Source organism: Dioscorea cayenensis, chromosome 16 (assembly GCF_009730915.1).
Source record: "Dioscorea cayenensis subsp. rotundata cultivar TDr96_F1 chromosome 16, TDr96_F1_v2_PseudoChromosome.rev07_lg8_w22 25.fasta, whole genome shotgun sequence".
Classification (NCBI taxonomy): domain Eukaryota; kingdom Viridiplantae; phylum Streptophyta; class Magnoliopsida; order Dioscoreales; family Dioscoreaceae; genus Dioscorea; species Dioscorea cayenensis.
The window spans coordinates 1,109,263-1,131,889 of NC_052486.1; the positions used below are offsets into that span (position 1 = coordinate 1,109,263).

The 22,627-nt window shown below is 30.5% G+C and overlaps 3 protein-coding genes across 3 annotated transcripts; 1 reads left to right on the top strand and 2 right to left on the bottom strand.

Annotated features, from left to right (window-relative positions):
• The first annotated feature begins 11,262 nt into the window (after nucleotides 1–11,262).
• On the top strand, nucleotides 11,263–14,461 carry LOC120278738 (ASC1-like protein). Its single transcript, XM_039285465.1, has 6 exons — nucleotides 11,263–11,576; nucleotides 12,255–12,484; nucleotides 12,572–12,727; nucleotides 13,440–13,625; nucleotides 13,869–14,053; nucleotides 14,148–14,461. The coding sequence occupies exons 1-6, from the start codon at nucleotides 11,439–11,441 to the stop codon at nucleotides 14,174–14,176; spliced, it is 924 nt and encodes a 307-aa protein (XP_039141399.1). The 5' UTR covers nucleotides 11,263–11,438; the 3' UTR covers nucleotides 14,177–14,461.
• A 143-nt stretch (nucleotides 14,462–14,604) lies between these two features.
• LOC120279595 (serine/threonine-protein kinase 16-like) lies at nucleotides 14,605–19,208 on the bottom strand. The gene is made up of 6 exons (XM_039286524.1): nucleotides 18,879–19,208; nucleotides 18,045–18,187; nucleotides 16,854–16,997; nucleotides 16,294–16,479; nucleotides 15,384–15,508; nucleotides 14,605–15,007 (listed from the first exon to the last, which is right to left on the bottom strand). The coding sequence occupies exons 1-6, from the start codon at nucleotides 19,090–19,092 to the stop codon at nucleotides 14,782–14,784; spliced, it is 1,038 nt and encodes a 345-aa protein (XP_039142458.1). The 5' UTR covers nucleotides 19,093–19,208; the 3' UTR covers nucleotides 14,605–14,781.
• Nucleotides 19,209–19,539: 331 nt separating this feature from the next.
• Nucleotides 19,540–21,729, bottom strand: LOC120278860 (H/ACA ribonucleoprotein complex subunit 2-like protein). Its single transcript, XM_039285602.1, has 4 exons — nucleotides 21,533–21,729; nucleotides 20,852–20,921; nucleotides 20,284–20,389; nucleotides 19,540–19,944 (listed from the first exon to the last, which is right to left on the bottom strand). Exons 1-4 carry the CDS (start codon nucleotides 21,657–21,659, stop codon nucleotides 19,783–19,785), a joined length of 465 nt encoding a protein of 154 aa, XP_039141536.1. The 5' UTR covers nucleotides 21,660–21,729; the 3' UTR covers nucleotides 19,540–19,782.
• Between the last annotated feature and the right edge of the window lie 898 nt (nucleotides 21,730–22,627).

Genomic DNA, 22,627 nt, shown 5'->3' on the forward strand with positions numbered 1-22,627 from the left:
AGTTACGTATTGCTGACCATGACATGACACGAATTTTGTGATCTAGTCAACATCCACTCAAAATAAAAATATAATTTTTATGATGCGTGATTACATGTATATATATATATATATATATGTGTATGTTTGCTTATGTTCTTTCTCTTATAGCAATTTATTAAAACACATTGATTAATTGGTCACAGCTGTCAATTGTATGGAGCTTGAATTTTGATCAAGTTTTTCTTTATAATTTACAGATTATCCATTCCTTATAACATTGGTGTCAAATAAAATTGGAACTAAAATATATATATAATTTATATAAAATTTGGCCCAGCGATTTATGTTTGTAGAGTTGAAATTATAAATATAGACACCTAATAACTTTCTTTCGTTTATAAAGATTAATTAGTGACGGATAAATTGCACCTAAGAAAATATTATATTTATATAACTTTATTTATGGTTTATCTTTTATAATTATATAATTTTATTGATGGTTTATTATTTTTATAGTGTGAAACTCTAAATGTGAACTTAGAATAACTCTTTTATTATATATACCCAATCTCTGATGACTGTATTATTTTAATCACCTAGAGTATAGAATCAAAAACTAAGAAAATTAAGAGATTGGATAAAAGAAATAAAGCAATCGAAAGAGAATAATTCTACCTTCTATAATAATTAATGTTAGTGGTCATTACATCAAAGATTAAAAACAAAAATATATAATTATCAATATATTAAAAGTTTGTAATATATAAGCTTTTGAGGCACTTTCATATTGCCACAAAATAGAAGCTTCTTCACTTTTAAGCCTCCAAATCAAACCACTGCTTTAAAAAAACAAAAAGAAAAGAAATTTCAACAACATTCTTTGCACTTGTATTCATGAGAAACCAAGTTTGAATTGCTAACTAAAATTTAAATAATTTTTGTTTTCAATTTTATCATGAATAATTCGTGTAAAATGTTTTCTTATTGTATGGCAAATTTTAATTATTTTCCTATTATATTGTCAATGGGTTCAATTATATGTATATATATATATATATATTATTCTAGTGATTTACCACCAACAAAATATCTTTCTTATAAAAAAATGTATATATATATGTGTGTGATCAGGATTGATTTCCGGTTTATTTTCAGGTTTATTTTCAGACATTCAACCATCTAATTATATATATTTTTTATTATGTGAAGTTAAAACCAGCCATGGCAGCATTAAAATAAATCAATATAAGAGATAAAATAGTTGTAACTAGGATATTTAATCCCGGTTTATTCTGACAAAAATTCAACTATCTAATTATATGATTTTTTTTTTCTCACGTGAAGTTAAAACCGACCAAGATAGAATTAAAACAAATAAATACAAAAGATTAAAAAAGAAAACTTCAAACAAAACATGGTTAAGTTTATAGGATGTGTTTTTTTTGGGGGATGGCTAAGCATGAAGTTAAAATAAAGAAAACTTCAAAGATTACAAAAAGAAAAACAAACAAACAAACAAAACATGTAGTTTCACCATTGGTTTTATGTTGAAATGAAAAGCAAGACAATTTATATTTATATCTTCTTATTTATTGCTACCTCCACAAGGACCACAACCATTTAATTTACTCATAAAATAATTCATGCGATGTCAAGCAGCCGCATCTCACCAACCTATTTTATCTATACTCATTATATAAACAACAGGCTAAGCACAAAGTTTTAGACTATATATATATATATATATTATATAATTCATATGACTCGATTTTGATTTAATTAATATTAATTAAAATAATATAAATATTATTAATTTAAGAAAGATATATGATTATTTTATGAAGTTCGAATCGATCCTATATCGATTATATTTTGCAATTATTTTTTTTATTAATAATTAACATTTTTAGAATTAATTATAAGAAAAGCTGATGAGGGTTACTAAATTAACCCTGATGTAAAAAATTATAAAGATGATTATTAAACTAGGTAAGATTAATTAAATAAAACACTAACATGCTAATGTAACTTTTTTTTTAAAAAAAGGCGATATTTATTTGAATATATTTGGAATTTAACTACGGTTGATGAATTTATATTAAATGAATTATAGATCAAAAATAATTTATTTATTGCATAATAATATCATCAGAAAATATCACATGTTTAAAAATTGGTTAAATATAAACACTAGTAAATCTTGTATAAATATTAAGAAATTATAGAAATTTTTTATTTTAATAAATTATAGAGTTTGTGGTAAAATTAATAATATATATATATATATATATAACGAAGCATTATGTAATTTTTAAAAAATATATATATATTAAATTTGTTTGTTTAGATAACTTTTGGATGGACTTGTTTTTATCCCTGGCCTTTTATGCTATTTATTGTTGTTTATAAAAAAAATCAAATTATACTATATTTTGAATAAAGATAATGTTATGAGAATATTTTCAAAGTATAACTATTATTAAAAAAATTGATTTAATAAAACTATGTTTTCAAAAAATACTACAAAAGAAGGATCTTCATGCAAAATAATAGTTTGGCTTATTCCGATATTTATTCATGCGAAAAATTTAAAATATATATAATTATGCCAATTAATTATTTAAATTTTTAAAAAATAATCATGAATGAAGTTACTCTTAATTAATAATGGATTTTTCAATATTTAACCTAAAATTAAAATGCATATATTTATTAAAATTTCTCTCTTTTTCTACCACATGAAAATTATGTTTTGATTTAAAGGATTTTTTATAAAATTTTAATTATATCAATATAGTGCTCCGTTTGATCAGCCTATCTTGAGCTTGACTTAAAATTAACTCAAACTTAAAAATTCTTTTTTTCTCAGCTCAATTTTTAATTTTTAAAAAATTGAGAACCAAAAAAAAAAAAATTTTTTTTGAAAAATGGCAATTTATCTTATGCTTCAATTCTAATAACACCATCATATGTAACTTAACATTATAAAAAAAAAAATCACCCTAACATTAAAATAAAAATATTTGTGTTTAATGGAGCTATAGATGCAAAATTTTATATATATGTTTTTCAAGTGTTGTTTGTACAGTACATCATTTTAGCCCAAAAATTTTGGGCTGGAAAATTTTAAAGGGCCTTGAGGAATAAACCTTTTGTAAAAAGGGCCAATGATTGTTTAGTTGGATGAATATATTAGAGTTAAAATACAATATTTCCTTTCTTGTATTATTAAGAGTTTGTTTCATTTGTTACATGATTAATTAAGCGGATTTGATGGAGGTGTGAAGTAATTTTCTTATTTTTGAGATTTAAAGTTATTTTTAATTATTTGATGGGAGTAAACTTAAAAGATCTCTGAATTTATTGATTAATGTATAATTTTATTAAATCGCAAATTATTTAAGAAGATTGTTATTGCCAAAATGAGTTGATTAATTGAAAATTACTTTGAAGATAATTGAAAACACTTTTGCATAATTGAAGGAACTCCAAGTGTGAATGTTTAGTTATATGCGATGTTTGAATCTAGCTAATGTGTTTGGTAAATATAAATTTGTTTATGTTTTGACCATGATTGATTAGAGATTTAATTGAGTATAAATACTAGATAACTGGGAGCATTGGTGTGTGTGATGTGCATGTTGCAATCTGAAATTAACTCAACCATTTTCAATAGGTGTTTGGGTCAAATTATAACTTAATTATATCATCACATGAGTTATAAACTAGATTCGAAGTTAGTTAAGAATCAAGATGAATGAGGAATAATTAAAGGAACTCCAAGTGTGAACGTTTAATTGTAAGCAATGTTTGAATCTAGTTAATGTGTTTGGTAAATATAGATTTTTGGGGCTTTTACAGGTGTACTCCTAAAAAATTTTGAAATTACATATTTGCCCCTGAATAAAAGTTAATTGCATACATACCCTTGAATAATATACATAATTGCGTATATATCCTTGGGGTTCAAATTAGTTGAAAAACCATCCATTAACAAACAACAAATTTATAAAATTACCATTATACCATTGCATATATACCCTTGAAAAGTTTTTTTTAAGTTGTACAAAGGTTATTTTGGACTTTTTGTATATCTTAATCCAAGTTATAACCATAGTTAATCAAGTTTGATTACCGGAATCTAACAGTAGGGGCATATCCGTAATTGCCTATATTTTTCAGTAGTATATATATAACTATGTTTTTTCTGATTGTAAATATGCAATTATAAAACTTTTGAGGGGGTTATAACCAATTCTCCAGAGATTTGGTTGAATATAAATGCCAGGCAAATGGGAGCATTGGTGTGTGTGTGCTACATATGTTGTAATATGAAATTAACTTAACCATTTTCAATAGGCGTTTGGATCAAATTATAAATTATATCATCACACGGGTTATAAACTAGATTCGAAGTTAGTGAAAAATCAATATAAAAGAAGAATATTCAAGAGGTGGTTTGTGTGGATGACTATATAAATCTTTTTTCAAAGGTTCATTATTGTGAGAGGCTTGATTGAAAAGGTGTGAAAACATTGCCTAATCTTGAAAAGAAAGCTTTTTTTTTTTTAATCATTATCATGTCAAATTATTTAATATATAAAAAATGTGTTTGAATTTAAATATATTATTGTCAAATTTTAATTTTCCATAATAAATAATTGACTTTGAATATTTGAACAGTTACATTTTTTTTTTTTATTAATTAGCTATTAATTGAGAGGCAAATTTAAGATTGCTAAATTATGAACCTTAATAAAATATTGATCAATAGCGATTAACTATTATATTTGACATTTTCTAATGTTGATGACTCTTCAAATAAAAATAAATAAATAAAATGTAAAGAATTGTGGACTGAATCACTGAAATGTGTTGAAAGGTCTCACATTTCTTACTCGTAAAGATTTTTCAAACATTTTGTCAAACACGCATGTCAAGAATATTATCCAGGTCTCCTTGATATGGATGGTGAAATGACTTTTTTTTCTACTTAATTTATAAAAACATTAATTAAAATAATTAATTAAAATAAATAATAATTTTTGGTCAAGATTCATATTCTTTATCAACGGCCACTTTAGCGTCTATTGGTACCAGATTCTTTACGTAAGTTGTTTGTTTTGGGTATAACCTGAGATTACACTTAAAGCTCACTTAAAGTAAGGGCATAGATGATTGTCAAACTTGTGATTATACTCCACATATTCCTAACTTTTTTAAATGAGTTTTTGTCGCCTATTTGCCATCATATTTTTTTAAGGGTGAAACATCACATATAGGATTAAATTAGGATGGATAAAATAAATGGGAGCCTTTGGAGTTTTATATAATCTTAGATTGAAAGATAAGTTTTATAGAACAATTATTAAGTTAACTATAATATACAGGTCAGAATATTGACTAGTTAAAAAACAACATATATATTAAAGGATGATGAAATTAATTTGTCCAAAATAAATTAAGGGTAAAGTCTATTAGTAATATATTAAGAAAAAATCGGTTAAGATGATGTGGGTATGCTTGTAGATGACTAGTAGATGACTCCGTAAAGATGGTGGAAGCCTTATAAGTAGATGGTTGTAAAAGAGGTAGAGATAGAATGAAAATTATGTAATTAAAATTTTAATGTAATTCTTTGTCTTTTGATAGAACAACATGAAAGAGAAAGATTGATGTAGCAGATAATAAATAATTGGGGCTAACATTATTTTTTTATTGTTGTAAAATGAATAATAATCAATATGAATTGTTCTGTTTTAACTATTTAATTATAATAATTATTTTAAATAATAATATTCAAAATATTTTATAAATAAAAAAATCATTTATCATTAAACATCACTCATTATTTATCATTTATTTATTTTAAAAACATAATGGTTGTCACGCCCCCAACCTAGCATGCCAAGCCCGGCACACTGACAAACAGTCACATACCCATAAGACCAAGACTAAGTGAGCATGCAAGGCCTCAGAATCTGTCTCAAAATAGCATATATATATATATATATATATATCTAACAAAAGTGCCAATTTAAAGTAAAACTACAACATCTGGACACAAGACAAAATGAAACTAACAAGGTTCACAAAAAACAACAGAAAATACAACGCAAGTGTTTAGGTCTACTTGAATACAAAGCAGTATTAACTTGAAAGAAAGCTAGACGCGCTTCACTCAACACCCTTCTAAGCTATTCGCCAACAGGCCCTACGCCTAATCTGAAAAATGATGAAAACACATTTATGAGCTCAAAAGCCCAGTAAATGACCACTAAAAATATTGAGATCACAACAGTTTAAAAAAAACTCAGAATTTAAGTACAAATACTATAACATATCACAATACTTGTCTGAATACAATTCAAAACAAATCAAAAACATCCAACAGAGTCTGATTTTCAGATAAATACAGTATATGTCTCCCAATAACTATGGTCAAAACAGAATATCAGAATTCATTTGTTTACCTTCGGTGACCTGAGCCAGAATATCAAAGTTCATTGTTTACCCTCTGTGACCTTAGCTAGAATATCAGAGGCTGTTATTCTTCACCGATGAAACGATGCAAAACTATAGTTTCTTAACAGAATTACATGTCGACACTGTCAATGTTTAACCCCAACTGATAGAGTTAGTGCATAGTTAATTGGAGACTATAATTGTTATGACAAAATACCTCATGTCAGCAAAACAGTAATTAACAAAGTCCAGACAAAGCAAATACGGAATAAACTAAAAAGTAAAAATGCTACCAATTAGATGATCCCATTTTTATAATATCAAAATAATCAATTATTTAAACTAGAAGCAATAATTCAAAATTATAATTAATTAGAAAACTATATATATATAATTTTCAAGCAACTCAGAGAAATATAAATAATCAAAAATTAAATAAAATATCTGATAATTCAGAAATTAAATAATGAGAAATTAAATAAATTATCTGATAATTCAGAAATTTAAATAATACAAGTTAAATAAATATTTAAATATTTCAGATAATTATAATTCCGAAAAATGACATTAATTTAAATTTTAAATAATTTTAGAGATAATTTTGAAAATAATAATAATTAAACAAGTAATTTAATTATCCAAACTAAATAAATAAAATCATTAAATTCACAAATTTAGCTAGTGTCAAAAGATGTATATCCATAGTATAATTTATATGTGGTTACTTACCTGATTAGAGCCTAAAAAAATACTCCCAAACTTTACAACGTTGCCACATTGGCATGCCCTATATTTGGAAAGAGATCTATTAGCTTTCAATAACAATATGGAGGCTAATAAACAATAGTATTAAAACAAAAAGATTTTTAGAAGGGTACAAATGTAAAAATTTTAAGCTATTATTCTAGGCTGCCAAATATTGATTTTTGGGAGGGTACAATAGCAATTACCCACTCTAGAGGCCATATCAATAATTCCAACATGATCATTGAATACTAAAACCCTCATAACTTCACATACATTTTTCCAAATCACAAATGTCAAGATTTTGGGAATAATAGACACCTAAGACTATGACATATCCGAAATTCACACAACTTAGAGTACGACACAATTTATAACATTCAATTGAATCTCCAACTATTTCTGTAAGCTTGTAATTCAGACATATCCCTTTCAAATATGAATATCTCTCAATATAAAAGTTCAAAAGCAATAATATTTTACGTGCAGTCAGATAACCCAGTAATGCATCACTTTCTTATTTTATGCTTTACCAGATAGAACATCTAATACCATGAAAAACACCAAACAAACTTCAGATTCTGCACAATAATATCATTGGCCACAACTACACTAATAATGCTATAACTTTTAAAATACTCATCCAAAGAATCTAAATTTTGATAGGTATCTAGAAAACATCAAACTCTATAACTTTGTTATATTACTCTTCTCCAAACTCCATGTACAAGACCATCAAATTGTCTAAGCAATTTTTATGTTTTCTGCGGAAATATTATTTGAGTACAAGTATAGTAATAAGGCCATAACTCAACCATTACAAAGGCATCAATTCTGAAATTTCTCAAATCCATAGATACTGCTGACTTCTACAACTTTAATATATTACTATATCTAATTCAAACTCCTAAGTCATGGGAAAAAAATAAAAAAACTCCTCAAGGTCTACACAGAAGTCTTATTCGAGGCTATTGATTTTAAGGTCTATAACTTACAGAATACACATGTAGAAAATCTGAAGTTTTGCAGTAAACTAGATAAGGATAAGATCTACATATTCTGTATTTTTATCTACTCCAAATTTGGTCTCTAGGTCTTCCAAAATTAAAGAGGGATCTCTGCTATGATAACAATAATTTCTTAATTTTATCCTCAAATAAATCCAATCCTTATCATAAGAAAGAAAAGACAAAAGAGTAAATCAGAACCTTACCTCAACCATTCGCAATTAAGCACCCACAGAGGTGAGTTCCTTGCCTTCATCGCCAAAACCACGTTGAACCAATGAGAGATGTTAGATCTCACTTTTTCTTAAACAACACTATCAAAACATGAGGAGGCAAAAAGTGTGGAGCTGTCGAAGGAGATGTGGGTAGGGTTTCCAATAAAAGGTAACTAAAAAGTTACAATAAAAAAAAAATCTAAGTTTAAATCTAGCTGCTAGGATCTAATCAAGGAGTGGGGTCCACAATGGTAATATGACCACATTCACTCTTTCTGCCCAACCCAATTTTTAAACACATTTTTCATTTTCATTGAAACAACGCATATATATATATATATATATATGACAAATGCAATAAGCGAAATCAAAAAAACATGCAAGTATAAAAGTGTACTAGTTAGAGTGGCTTAACGACTACTACCGATTTATTATATGGGACGGTAAACACATAGGGCAATGAAGGTCTGCCATGTGGCCCAAAATGATATATTAAGGATCTCCCTATAATGATAAATCCTTTCTACTATACAATTTTGGATTGATGGAGAATACGACTTCTCCGACAAAAGACCCATATTAGGACCCACTATATAGTGAATATATAGTACTCTATAATATTGTGCTCATAGTGAATAATTAATACATAGTTCTCTATAGTATGAGACGCGAGATTTCGAACCTATGCTTGCCCATTCATGGCTACGGTGCTGAAGTCCCTTTCTCTGATTCTAAAATTAGGGAATTCCTTTTCACCGAGTCATAGTGCCTTATTACTAGACCATACTATTGCCCCCAATTGAGGGGATATATGAATTCAAAACATTATTAGTTTATATGGAAATTATTGGTCCCTTGAATATTCAGAGAAAAAATTTCCACAGAAATATATATATTTATATTCTTTCTAGAAGTTATTCCATGTGGAAGTTATTTGGTAGATCATAAGTAGGGTTTGAAGTTCCATGGTCAAAACTCAATTTTGATTATTGGAAGACTAGTCAAAGTTAATGAATTAGAAGCCATCACATCCATCTTGGAAAAATTTTAAAACTACTATTTTTTTTTAATTTTAATAAAAAAATGTCATTTAAAAAAAGAAAACGCAATATCTGGTCACATTCCTTAATCAGACCATTCAAACTTTACACAAGACTAGGAATTCAAAAAAGGTTGTACAGATCTCTTCCAACTAATAATAATAATAATAATAATAATAATAATAATAATAATAATAATAATATCTTTTATATTTTAACAGTGCCTATTTCAAAAAACTTATAGATTTAATTTATTAATTTATTAATTTAATTTAATATATATAAAATTACTATGTTACCTTGTCTTTATCATTTTCGCCTTTAAGTTTCTTTTTATTTCTCTGAGGAATATTAATTTATGTGCCTTAAGTTTTGATGGGGCATTAGTTTCAGATATTTGCATAATATTTATCAAAAATTACTTATATACCTTTTGAAAAATATAAAATTACTCCATCAGTGAAAATTACTTTTTTTTTTTGTAAAAAGATACACTTGTCATTCCCCTTTAATTATGTTTACACATGAGAGACCAAGAGAATTTTTAATATATATATATATATATGACCCAAATTTTGATTTTTTATTAATATTTATATAATTTTAAAGATAAGGGCTTTTCCTTAGAATGGCCTTCCGTATTTACTTACATATTTTTAAATAATTGATATTTGCTCATATATTTCAGGAATCAACCAAATAAGTTGACAAAAAGAACCAATCTCTATCTTATCATTTGTTTTTTATTCATCTCTGTTTGAGAGAATAAAAATAAAATATAAAAAGTAATTAGTATTTTTTTATATAAATAGATATTTATATTGATAGATATAAGTAATTTTGTCCATGCAAAAATAAAATCACAAATGATGCTCTTTTATTAAGATTATAAATGAACCAATGTGTTTATTAAGGTAAACAAGTGATTACTGAGCTCACAAGATAAATGAGCCAAACCTGAACATGACCAAACTCGGTTTAGTAAGACTTATGAACAACTCATTTATAACATCATTAAAAACTCGTTTATAAAAATCCTTAAGTGACTTATTTATAGTATTATCAACAAGCTTATTTATATGAATTCTTTATAAGTATTATTAATAGAATCATTTATAATGTCATATATAAATTCAATCGATAAGGTCTTTTATCTTAAATGATATGTGAATTTTAATGGAGCCGAGTCTAGCCTAGCCTTATAATGATTCATTAAACAAACTTCAAATGGCACTTTAGTGAATTAACAAAAGTAAAAAAAAAATTATCAAGCTAACAAGCCGGGATCAAACCTAATAAATAAAGCTTAAAATAAACTGGAGCTCCACTCAATCAGACCCAATTAAAATAGTATTGAGCTAAGCTTAGCTTGAATATAGCCAACTTGGCTCGACCTGGCTCATTTCATTTCTAGCCCCACATGTTGTGGGTTTTTTTTATTATTGAAATCCCTTATAAATTTTTAACTATCCAAAAAAAAAATATTCCACTCTTAGAAAAACCTCATAAGTCTTTTTTTTTAAATAAAAAATAAAAATAAAACTACTTTCTTAACTAATATTCAAGTAAATATATTTTTTTTAATTACCAATATATCCTTCCAATGCCCTCTTCTTAACAAATAATGTGATAACCCAAGAAGAAAAGGAAGGGGCAAAAATGGAATTTGTTCACAATAAAAATTGATTGTGTATTTAAAAAAACTTTTTTTTTCACTCTTTATATAATTCATATATATATATATATATTATATAAATAAAAAATTAATATTTATTTTCTACACTGTTGGCAGCTTTCAATGGCAAGCTTTTTTCTGTATATATTTTTCAACATCTCTGTGAAGCCATGAGCATGGCTTTGCCATCCTTTCTCTTTTGCCTGCCCTTCTTGATTCCAAATTGAATCCCTTTTTGCTCCTTTTTTCTCTTTTCAATCATTGATCTTGTTCTTGTTCTTAATTTCTCAATTCAATCCATTTCCTTGTTATGAGTTTCATGGATTTGTTGTCATCTGTGGATTGGGAGGCTGAATCATATCCAGATTATGTGGATTTTCTTGGTCTCCCTTTCATGGTGATGTTCTTCCCAATTGTGCGCTTCTTGCTCGATAGATTCATCTTTGAGGTGCGTTCTTTTGTTGTTTCTTTTGGTTTTTCTGGTCAAAGGTTGCAGCTTTTTTGTTGAATTCTTGTTTTCATGTTGTTTGTGGGTGGATTGTTAGGTTTTTATATGTTTTTCTGTGGTTTTTCATTGTTTGGTTTTGGAAAAATGTGAGCTTTAGATCCTTTGAGATCTTCCTTGATGGTGAAAACTTATTGGAAAAAAAAAAGCTACTGAATTTTAAATGCAATTAATCCAATTGAAGGCTTTGATTGTTAAGAATAGCAAGTGACCTTTCCCTTTCTTTTCCATTGATTTTTCTGTGAGTCTTTTGGTGTTTGTTGGGATTTCTTCTGCTCTTTGGTTTTCAGTTTAGTTTATCTACTTTTTGCTTTTTGCTCTTTGTTGTTTGTTGGAATTGATTCTTAGATCTGGGTTTGCTCTCTGATGTGCTAATTTGACTTTGACCTTGTGATCATTGTTGTTATCACAAGTTTTTGTTCAGGACATGTAAATGATTTGATGAGAAAGCTTGCTTTAGCCATCTTTTATATAGTATTGAACAATTGCATAAACTTCAAGTCTTTGTTGGCTTTTCTAATGTTTCCTTGGTCATTCAAAATCTATGCCAAGATAACTTATGTTGTAAATTTGCAAAAGCATAATCTAAATTGGAAGCAGATGTGTATATGATTTCTGTAGAAAGTAGCACGGCGCCTTATTTTTGGACAAGGGCATGAAAAGCTTGATGTTGAGACAAAACAAAGAAGGAAAAAGATCAATAAGTTCAAAGAATCAGCTTGGAAATGTGTTTACTTTCTTTCGGCAGAGTTCATAACCCTTTGTGTTACATATAACGAACCATGGTTTAAAAATACGCGCTACTTTTGGGTAGGACCAGGAGATCAAATATGGCCTGATCAAAAATACAAGTAAGTCGTTCTAGGCGATTGGTCATTATTCTTGTGAAACTACATTCTCCACGATACGTGTTAATCTAGAGTTCGTTTATCTTTCAGATTGAAACTTAAGGTTGCATATATGTATTCTGCTGGATTTTACACATACTCCATATTTGCTCTGATCTTTTGGGAAACAAAGCGTGCTGATTGGGGAGTTTCGATGTCCCATCATTTATCAACTGCTATTCTCATAATCTTGTCTTACTTGTTCAGGTATTTCTCTGACTGACATTGTGCTCATATCGTCCTTCATATTCTTTCCATATACCTGTATATTTTTGGTGTATTCTCACAAGTAAAATTTTCTTTCTTCATTTTGTAATGTTAGTGACCTTGTCATGATATTGATTTGTCTCACAATATCAACAAAGTTTATTGTTGTAGCTAATGCTGTGTTTATAAATATGCTTTATTTTTGCTCAATATAAACAAGAAAGTGCTTCTTATAGAATGCCATGAAAGCAGGACACCATCGTCTATTGCTGATAATGGGAGTACTTGCTTCTGTTTACTTTCCTACACAAGGATTAGATATAATGGAATAACAATGGGCCTTTGTATTTAATGTTGTGCTTGCTTTTAAAGTCCACACTTTTGAGGTAATTCTAGTAAGTTGAGCAAATACTAAGAGAACCACATCCCATCATTCATGGGTGGCTTTGAGATTATTAAACTACTAGATGAGTTTCAAAATTTTTTTTTATTTTGCATTAAATTATACACTTGGACACAATATGAAGTAAAAACATTGCAGTCCCTCTCACCTTCAAAACTTATAAGGTGTAGAATGTAGATGGATTTGATAATGGTTCACATTTTTTAAATGTATTCTTATTTGTTCTTAATCAATTATTAAAGTTTGTTTATGGCAATTGGAAATACTGTTCTTTTTTTAGTATTCTAACAAATTTCATCATCTTCACAGATTTGCTCGTGTCGGCTCCATTGTTCTAGCTCTTCACGATGCATGTGATGTGTTTTTAGAGACGGGAAAGATGTCCAAGTACAGTGGCAAGGAGCGGGTCGCTGTTGTTATGTTCTTTCTTTTTGTTTGCTCATGGGTTATATTTCGCCTCCTAATCTTCCCCTTTTGGGTTATTCGAAGTACAAGGTGAATAATTTATCATTTTTATTGCTTCCATTACAAAAATCACGCGTATCTTCAAATGTGAGGCACATAATGAGAAGTGTCATTGGTTTCATTAGTTTACAACAATGTTCATTATCTCGTATAACCCTTTTGATTAAGTGATACTTTAGAGTTGAACTAGCTATTAGAAAATTCATTCAAGTCCTCGGAACATCAACGTATATGAGTTTGATATTTACTGTCTTTTACCTCCTCTTGTAACAGCTATGAAGTGGTCTTCACTTTGGACAAGGATAAGCTCAAGATGAAAGGACCCATATATTACTATATTTTCAATTCTCTTTTGATATCTTTGCTTGTCCTTCACATATATTGGTGGGTTTTAATGTTCCGAATGCTTGTGAAGCAAATCCAAAACGGAGGCCGGGTAGGCGATGATGTTCGATCTGGTATATTCTACTCTATACTGTACTCGAGGCTTTTTCATTATATCGGTTGAGTTATAACTGGTTGGTTATTGATATGTTTTGCCTTTTGATCCAGATTCTGAAGATGAGGAACATGAGGACTGAGATGATCAGATTTACGTGTCTTGTGTTACCGGCTGAAATATGTATCGAAGACTGTTGAAGATTCGATCACCACCTCTAATGTAGTCATCGGAGATCTGCTTAGCAAAGAGTTCATCAGTTCGGACTCGCACCGTTATGCCAAGCTTATCTCCTTTGTGATTCTAATTTGATGAAAATTTTATCTTCTTTTTGTTTGAGATCATCATTCCATAGTGTTAGTGTATTTTTGTATTTGTATATTCATTCAGAATCAAAAGCAAAATTAGGGTTACTGCCATTGTTCAAGATTTTCAATTGATTATGTTTTGATCAGCTCTCCATTTTCACAGTTAGATATGATACCTGTACCTGTTCATTTGATTTAATCTCAGAATAATTTGCCATTCAACAGATTATGGACCAAATTTTATCAATAACGATAAGAGATTAAAAAAAAAAAAAAAAATTCCTCATATTTCATAACCTGTTAATGTATAAACATAAGCCGAGTACAATCGACATCAGTTGCAACATGGTGAAGAAAAATACAGAAAAAAGGCTAATGCTAAAAAACAATGGCAAGTTATCATGAATAGACATTGGATTGAATCCAATTGATGTTGAGCTTAAGATGAGAACTTGGAAATGAGCTTGTCGACATGGATGATAACATCGTCAATATGAGGTCGAACGGCAGGCTGGGGCTGGAGCATCCAAACAACAAACTGGTGAAGAGCTTCGGGATAGGGTGGGTTAGGCCCGGGTGGCCATTTTATTTGTGCATTCAAAATTGCTAACTGTAAGCTTCCCCCTGATTCCCCAAGCACGTACTCGAAAGGAGATACACCATACCTGTAATGTACAGCAAATTTATTTTTAAATTAAGAATTCTTGGATTCTCATTTCATGGATTGCTAATCGGTTATACGATCTCCGAACAAAACATCAGGGTTTTCATTGTTGACTAGCTCCAAAGTGACATTTTCTTAGAATAGCTGGAAATCCGGGATTCTCATTGTGCTTTAATGTGCCAAGATGTAAGTCTATATGTCCAGGGGTTTTTTGGTCATACCATAGAAACTATGTTCATGAAGCATATAAGCAATTGTATCAGGAAGGGAATAATGTATTTAAAATAGCCCTTCAAAAATGGTGAACAAACTACAGAGATAAGGAATACAGAAGTTAGAAAGTAAAAAAGGCAAGAGATGGAGGCCAAGAACCTTACATTATGGCATACAAAGTACATCCGAGAGACCAAATATCTGTCCTCTCATCAATCTTAGTGTTGCTTGGGCAATCCCACAATTCAGGAGCTCGAAAAGGCGCAGAACAATGTTCGGCTGCCCATTCCTAAACAAGGATTGAAAAAGATCTAATTAAATGATAATGCCATTGATGCATCTAAAAAGCGAGGCTTTTCTGAAACTCACCAGGAATTAGCCTCATCCATAAATAAATGTACAAGAAAAAAATGATGCAGTCCAAGACACATCTTTCACTGACTAATTACATCAACTTTCTCGCAGATAAACACAAGATGATCTTAATTTTACATCACAGAAACTTCTTAATAAAAAAAATGGTTTATGAAGAACAAAACAGTGTTAATGCAGCTGATTGAGGATGTGACCACTAATTAAATAATTATATTAGCTAAGAGCAGCAAGCTGCGCTTACTAAAAGGAAGCACCTGAAGTAAAGTAAACTTTGAACAAACAAATAAAGGGAACTAAAGAATCTGATAGTAATATTAAGACAGTCAAAGGAACCACATGTTGCCCTTCAAAGTTCAAGCAAGTAAAACAATGAAGTTGATTAGCAAAGAATTTCTAGTAATCTTCCTCAGATACACTTTGCAGGCACTTCAAAATATGAAATCACATAACTCTGGTTTTTCCCTGACTACTTAAGGATAAATGTGCCAAGAGGTCAACTTCACTAAACAATTATAAATTAGAATATGCTCAACTTAAAATATTTATTGTTTTAGAATGTTAGGAGTTAGGACATGGCCAGGCCATCAGTCTAGTGAGAAAATGCAAAACAAATGTAACACACAGTAGATGATGTCATTGACCATGAAAAAAATGATACAGTTAGCAGAGAAAAATATATGCAAAGCAAAAAACCCATACCTGCAGCTGCAGTGCTTCAGAACGAGAATAAATTTCCTTCCTTGCAGGTCGAGCACTTCCAAAATCCATTAAAATAGCAAGAGGTGGCTGCCCCTTTCTATGAGTTATGAGGACATTACCAGGTTTGACATCATTATGAGCATATGGAGGCTCAAAGCTATGCATATGCTTAAGTCCTGCACAAAGCTGTAAAAACTTTTGCCTTCAGTAAAGTGCTATTCCACTGCAGATCAGCTTTAATGCGGGAAAGGCCACATATGGATAATTAGAAACATAGATCATGTCATTTGAAATGTGAACACATTGTGGTCTTGTCAGATTGCACAGAGTCCATCTCAGCATCTTCAATTTAACTAATTTCGAATGCAAATATGTTGTAAATGCAGCTTAATAGGTCAACTGTGAATTTCAAATTTATAGATGATAAAGTTTTATGGCTCAGGATATTGGTGTTCAACAAAGAAATGATTCCATAATTTAATCAGCAAATCTAGTTATAATGATCCAAGAAAATAGCACCAAAATTATTATTTCAAAGTGGCATACGTAGAAGTAATAACCTGTCGAAAAATTTCAAGAACAGTGATTGTTGGAAAGAACTCCTTTTTCTCTTGCATGGTTTTCGCATTGTCCAGCAAAGTTCCATCCAAATGCACCGGGAATAACAAGTAAGCCTCATGATTCATTGATTCATTCTGTTTACCCTACATGAATATCAACAAGTTATCAGATCTAAAGTAAAGCAACAAACGTACAATATGGTGACATTTACAAGCAAGAAGTTTCTCTCTTGGGCCGTACTTTGTGTTAATCATAGTAAAGAAGATCCTTATGAAGCCAGTGCTGATAAAGACGAGAGAACATTACAAATATTACTGGAATTTTCTCTAACCATACACAGAACAAAAGACTTGCATTTGAGATTAATCACTGATTTTTCTAAGTAGTTAGTGATTGCTTGATGAGCAATTAAATGAAATCCATCATCATCTATGGGCAGGCAACGAGGACCCTTCTGTGATTGCAAGAAAAGAATTCGCCACTATACTGTCAGTTTGCTTAATACTTGATAATGCTTAGCAAACATAAGTTACCACTTTAAACACCTAACCGCTATATAAACCCATCCGCATCCGGATTAAACAAATATCATTGGTTAAGATCATTGGTAATTTGGTATTGAGTAAGCTATTTCTTTGCAGGAATACCATAGAAATTAAATAAATAAAAAAAAATACAAGATTAAAAGATATAAAGGGGAAAAATAAAAAAGAGGGTATTACTTTCGTTTTTTACATGATAAATAGGAAATCTCTTAAAATAATGGAATCTTCTCAAGTATGGTCACTCTTCCATTCAATTTCAAGTGTTAGGTTTGTTTAGAATATGCCGGTGGCACAAGCATGGTTGGTAAATTCAAAAATTAAAGTTATTTTACTAGTTGTCGAGCTCAACGAAAAATAATTAGCCATAAAAGAAAGGCATTCATTCATTAGGTATTATTAGCAGTAGCATCATTGATACCGCTAGCTTATGGGATTATGTTGGGAAAGGCACCTCTAATGTATTAAGTATATTTTGACAGATATTCATAAACCCAAAAAATTTATACAGCCAAGGTTATTAGCAACTATATCACAAGCCTGCTTACCATTGGCAGGAACATAGGAAAGTTAATGCATACCACATAATTTACTAAATAAAGAGCCACAGCATTTTCATCATGAAGACAAGATTTCTGAAAGCATTACCTTGACTGCAATAATTGCATGATCAAGAAGAGGGAGCAGATTAGGATGACTAAATAGAGAGGAGACACTAATCTCGTGTCTCACTAGCTCCAACTGCTCATCACTTTGGATGATGACTTTCTTCATAGCATATACCCCATCACCTAAAGCAATAGAGAACTATGGATGTGACTTCTTTGACATTCACAAGTTCATAAGTATGAAAGCTAATCCAAGTCTCACCATCTTTGTGATTCATGAAAAGTAAACCAAACATAAAAGAACCGTCAAGTAAAGAATGAAACAACCATGAATGGCTTTCGATGAGCCAAAAAAATATTTCAAAGTTCTTGTCTTTACAATGCAAAACAGTTTATTAGGTCAAGTTGACATTCCAAAAAGCCACTAACCCTGGTTGGATATGACAAAACAACGGATTTTTGTCACTAACCAAAGTGCATGCAAGTCTGATATGCAAAAAGTTCATCCCAATAATTCAAGTTCCGCTTCATAAACCCTAAAAGTGTCACCTTTAACAAGCTCAACCCAATCTCAATCCTACTCGCTAAACTCATAAATTACTTGTAAACTTCCGTTGCTCTTCAACTGGCTTCAAGATGGATAGATTTCATCATAAATATTATGAATCATTTCTCACGCGAATTTAATTTGGAAAAACGATCTTCAGCAATCAACAACCATATCAACAGAGATCACAGCACGCATTACATAAAACAAACGAATCACAATCCGGAAAGAACAAACCTTCAAAACCCCATCAAACAGCGCATCAAATCCGACGGAATTCAAGAGCTAGACACCAACAACCAATCAAAAAGGCCAAGGAACACAAACCTGAGATATGCGCAGGGTTGATGGACTTATTGCGGGCGAGGCCACTGGAGGAGCCATCGGCAGTGGCGGTGACCTCCTTGACGAGATAAACAAAGGCGAACCCACCCTCACCGAGCTGGCGGACGATGCGGAAGCGGTTCTGGTTGATCCAGACATCGCCGCCCCCATTGACAGCGTCGTAGAGAGCGTTGAGGCCCGAGAACGAGCAACCCATTGAGGCCTCCTCCTTCAATCCCTCTTCTCCTCTCGATCTCTTCTTCTTCTTCTTCTTCTTCGATTACGAGCAAGACGAAGTACGAACAGTGAAAGAAGAGATCTTGACGCAAAGCATTGAGATCTCATGACTTTGTATATAGACCTTTTTTTTATAAATAAACCCTTGCAAATGCAGATAATTAAGTTATAGTAATTAAAATTATTTTTATATTTATAAAGTCAAATGATATTTCCTTATTCAAAATTTATTCATTCAATTTCAGAATAATGAGGAGTTAATTCTGAGTAAATATTTTAAGGTTTCTATGTCTAATTATTATTAGAAAATTTAAAATTTCATCATACTAATCTTTACCAATGGACTAAACTCATATAGTTAAAAGATCAAGGGTATATCTGCACATACAATACTTGAAAAAAAAAAAATTCCAATTAATGGCATGAATAAGAATAAAAGTTCAAATGTTCCATTGTGATTTAAGATATAAGTCCATACCATTCACTGCCAAATATCATTACACTAGAAGTTAAAGATGATTTTCGGACATACTTCAGCTTCTGTAGTCTTATGTGTTTACAAAAATACTTAAAATCGATAGCTCAATCGAAAATGAGAAAAAAGATAGCAGCATTGCATTGTAGTTCAAGCATGGACTACGGGATGATCTGGTGATTTTCGATATAGTTATCAGAAAAGGGAGGATGTAACTTCTACTACATCAGCTACAACCTGTTGGTATTCTTTCTGCAGCTTCTCCTGAACATCTTGATCCAGTTCGCCCTTTGTCGGTTTTGTTTGGACCAACACGCAGCATGTCGGTCTTTTTGTTGTGCCGGCCGTTGCGAGATCCTGGTGAAAAAGCAACACGAAAACACTGAGCATTATCGAAGGATAAAATTAGAGGGTAGTGTTTGACATATTGATGTTTGCTCGTCTAACCTCCTAGATTTTATTATGTTCAATCCTTAGCTAGTAATGTAGTAATAATAATATCAATGGTTTTGAGATTCCACATGATGGGTAATTCAATGCTTGGGAGGGCAAAAATGAAGAGCTTGCAAACTGTGTGCAAGACTTGGTAAAATTTTTGTCTTTGTTACTTATTTGAAATGACAGCATGGAGGATTTTATCAAGTTCTTTCAAGACAATTGAAATGAAACAGAGAATGCCAAGAGGATATGACTGACCTCCTTTGAAGGAACATATATGTAGGGAATATCTGATTCTTCACATAAGATTGGTACATGTGTGATCACATCAATTGGGGAGATATTTCCTGCTATCACACACAATCTGCACCCACAAATGTATGGAATATTTATGGAACAAATCCAAGGATGAAAAGAGCATTTTGTCTACTTATAAAGCATCAAGTCAAATAAATTTCAATGCCTATAACTCCAAAAATTTGAAAAAAGAAGCAATCAAAGCTGTGTGAAATGCAAAAGAGATAAATTGATCAGCATGATATCCAGAAGCTGGGAGCTCATGAAACACTTACACTGATAAAAGATCATCCATGGCATTTCTTGCCATATGTCAATAATGTAACTTGAGTTAAAAACCAACAATCACAAAAAATACATATTTTTAAATTCTGAGACAAAATTTATATTGTTCATTTCATCATGCATTGCCACTACCTCAAATTTATTATGTCCAGATAGCTACATAACAGGATGGCACAGCGCACTACCAAGCATCAAAAATACGAGAATGAGTACAAGATCATGAGGAAGAGATAAGAAAGCCAACCCTTTGTTACCACGACGGATGCTCTTCACAACTTCCTTTACTCCTCTCTTCAAGCATTTAGACTCTGAAGCTGAAAACAAAAAAAAAAATCAAATTTTAAATTGTCTGCCAGAAAGCACAGGTAAAAACAGTCCATGGAGTCATGGACAATGATAAAGAAAAGGAAATTGTGAAGACCAAACAACCAAAAGCTCAATATGAGAAAATTCATCAACTAATCAAAAATAGATGGCTATCCAGTCTCCACCATGACATAGCTACCGAAAAACAAAATGGAAATGTGAATCAACATAGTTGTAACATTTGCCGATTTGATTAGAAGTAAAGCTAATTCATAAGATATTTCCCAAAACCAGACAATATATATTTGTTTACAAACAAATATATACAATAATAAGTAACCAGGAACAACATAATCAACAAGAAAAACAATAAAATGTAAAGAAAAAACATATTAGAAGTAAAAGGTAGACACTCAATTCCAAAAATCACAACCATATACCACATATGACAAAAATTACACCAAAATTATCAAGAAAATGGCATCCTAGCATCAAATTAAACTATAAAAAACAAACAAAATAAAACAAAAAACATTGTTTTTCAAGCATATGGAAACATGAAATCAAAGAAACAGAGACAGAGAGGCTAAATGAGATTAGAGAGTGATGATATATAAACCTTTTCGGACAAGCTTGAGTGTGCGCTTGCAGAGCTTCTTGCCGGCAAACGGCTTGGCGATCGGAGCCAGCGTGACGACCTTCTTCTTCTCCTTGATCGACTTCTCATTCTCGCTGTCGCTTCCCATCCTCAACCTCGATTAGGGTTTTGATTTTGGGGCGGGCTAGGGTTTTGAGGAGCCGCCGAGAAGAAGGGTTTAACCTTGAGAAAAGAGTCGTTTTGCATAAAACACCCTCAAAAAAGTTTATATTTTTTGAAATATGTAAACTTTCATTCATACCCTTAGAAAACTTCACAACTTTGTATGCACCCAAATTATAGTCCCCCGCCCCGGGTCTCTACTACTTATAAAATACTCAATAAATCTTAGATTGTTTTGAAAAATAGCTCATGCCTATTTTTTAAGATACTATTATAAAAACTTATTTTAATTCCTTGTGAAAAAAATTGAGGTAAAAAGAAAACATTAAAAAAAAATAATAGAAATAATTCTATAAACACAGCCACTGGATGGCCGGCTAAGAGTCACATAAATGGTGAGTGAGTGGTGTAGATCAAAACCCCGTGTTGAGGTACCATACAATATTATGCAAAAAAAACTGTAGAAATATTATACAATGTTAATTTATTATATACTGGGGTTTTTTTTATGAGAGGAGTCGTATTTTTCACTCTTTTAAGTCCAAGTTTACTGTGAGAGAAGTTGTATTCTCCACTATTTCAAAGTTGTCTTTCAAAGTTAAAAAGAGTTTATTATTGTGGAGTTAGCGTCCCTTATATGTTATTTTACGTGCATATCATACCATAGGACGTCATTATTCTACTTATTAACTCACCTCACATAATAAGTTTTTAGGGAGTCATTACATCAGGAGCTGAGACAAAGGGTTTGTGCAGCGAATCCACATCTATAACCAGCGACCAATTATCATTAATGATTCAAATGAGTTTTGAATTCGAGACTTTTAAATGTCTCATCATCATTTTCCACAATAAAATCAATTCTGCTAGACTATGAACCTTTTATTAACAACATTTTTTTTTTCCTCTAACCTTTATATGTATATATTAAAAAATTATAGTTAATTAGGATCG

What these genes read in the sequence shown, in the direction of transcription:
- LOC120278738 (XM_039285465.1), top strand. Translation starts at nt 11,439, where the DNA reads ATGAGTTTCATGGATTTGTTGTCATCTGTGGATTGGGAGGCTGAATCA. An exon ending in ATCTTGTCTTACTTGTTCAG is followed by an intron (nt 12,728 to 13,439) that starts GTATTTCTCTGA and finishes TCATCTTCACAG; the next exon opens with ATTTGCTCGTGTCGGCTCCA. An exon ending in AGGCGATGATGTTCGATCTG is followed by an intron (nt 14,054 to 14,147) that starts GTATATTCTACT and finishes CTTTTGATCCAG; the next exon opens with ATTCTGAAGATGAGGAACAT.
- LOC120279595 (XM_039286524.1), bottom strand. Translation starts at nt 19,092, where the DNA reads ATGGGTTGCTCGTTCTCGGGCCTCAACGCTCTCTACGACGCTGTCAAT. An exon ending in ATGCAATTATTGCAGTCAAG is followed by an intron (nt 16,998 to 18,044) that starts GTAATGCTTTCA and finishes ATATTCATGTAG; the next exon opens with GGTAAACAGAATGAATCAAT. An exon ending in CTGAAGCACTGCAGCTGCAG is followed by an intron (nt 15,509 to 16,293) that starts GTATGGGTTTTT and finishes ATCCTTGTTTAG; the next exon opens with GAATGGGCAGCCGAACATTG.
- LOC120278860 (XM_039285602.1), bottom strand. Translation starts at nt 21,659, where the DNA reads ATGGGAAGCGACAGCGAGAATGAGAAGTCGATCAAGGAGAAGAAGAAG. An exon ending in ACTCAAGCTTGTCCGAAAAG is followed by an intron (nt 20,922 to 21,532) that starts GTTTATATATCA and finishes TTTTGTTTTCAG; the next exon opens with CTTCAGAGTCTAAATGCTTG. An exon ending in TATATGTTCCTTCAAAGGAG is followed by an intron (nt 19,945 to 20,283) that starts GTCAGTCATATC and finishes CTTTTTCACCAG; the next exon opens with GATCTCGCAACGGCCGGCAC.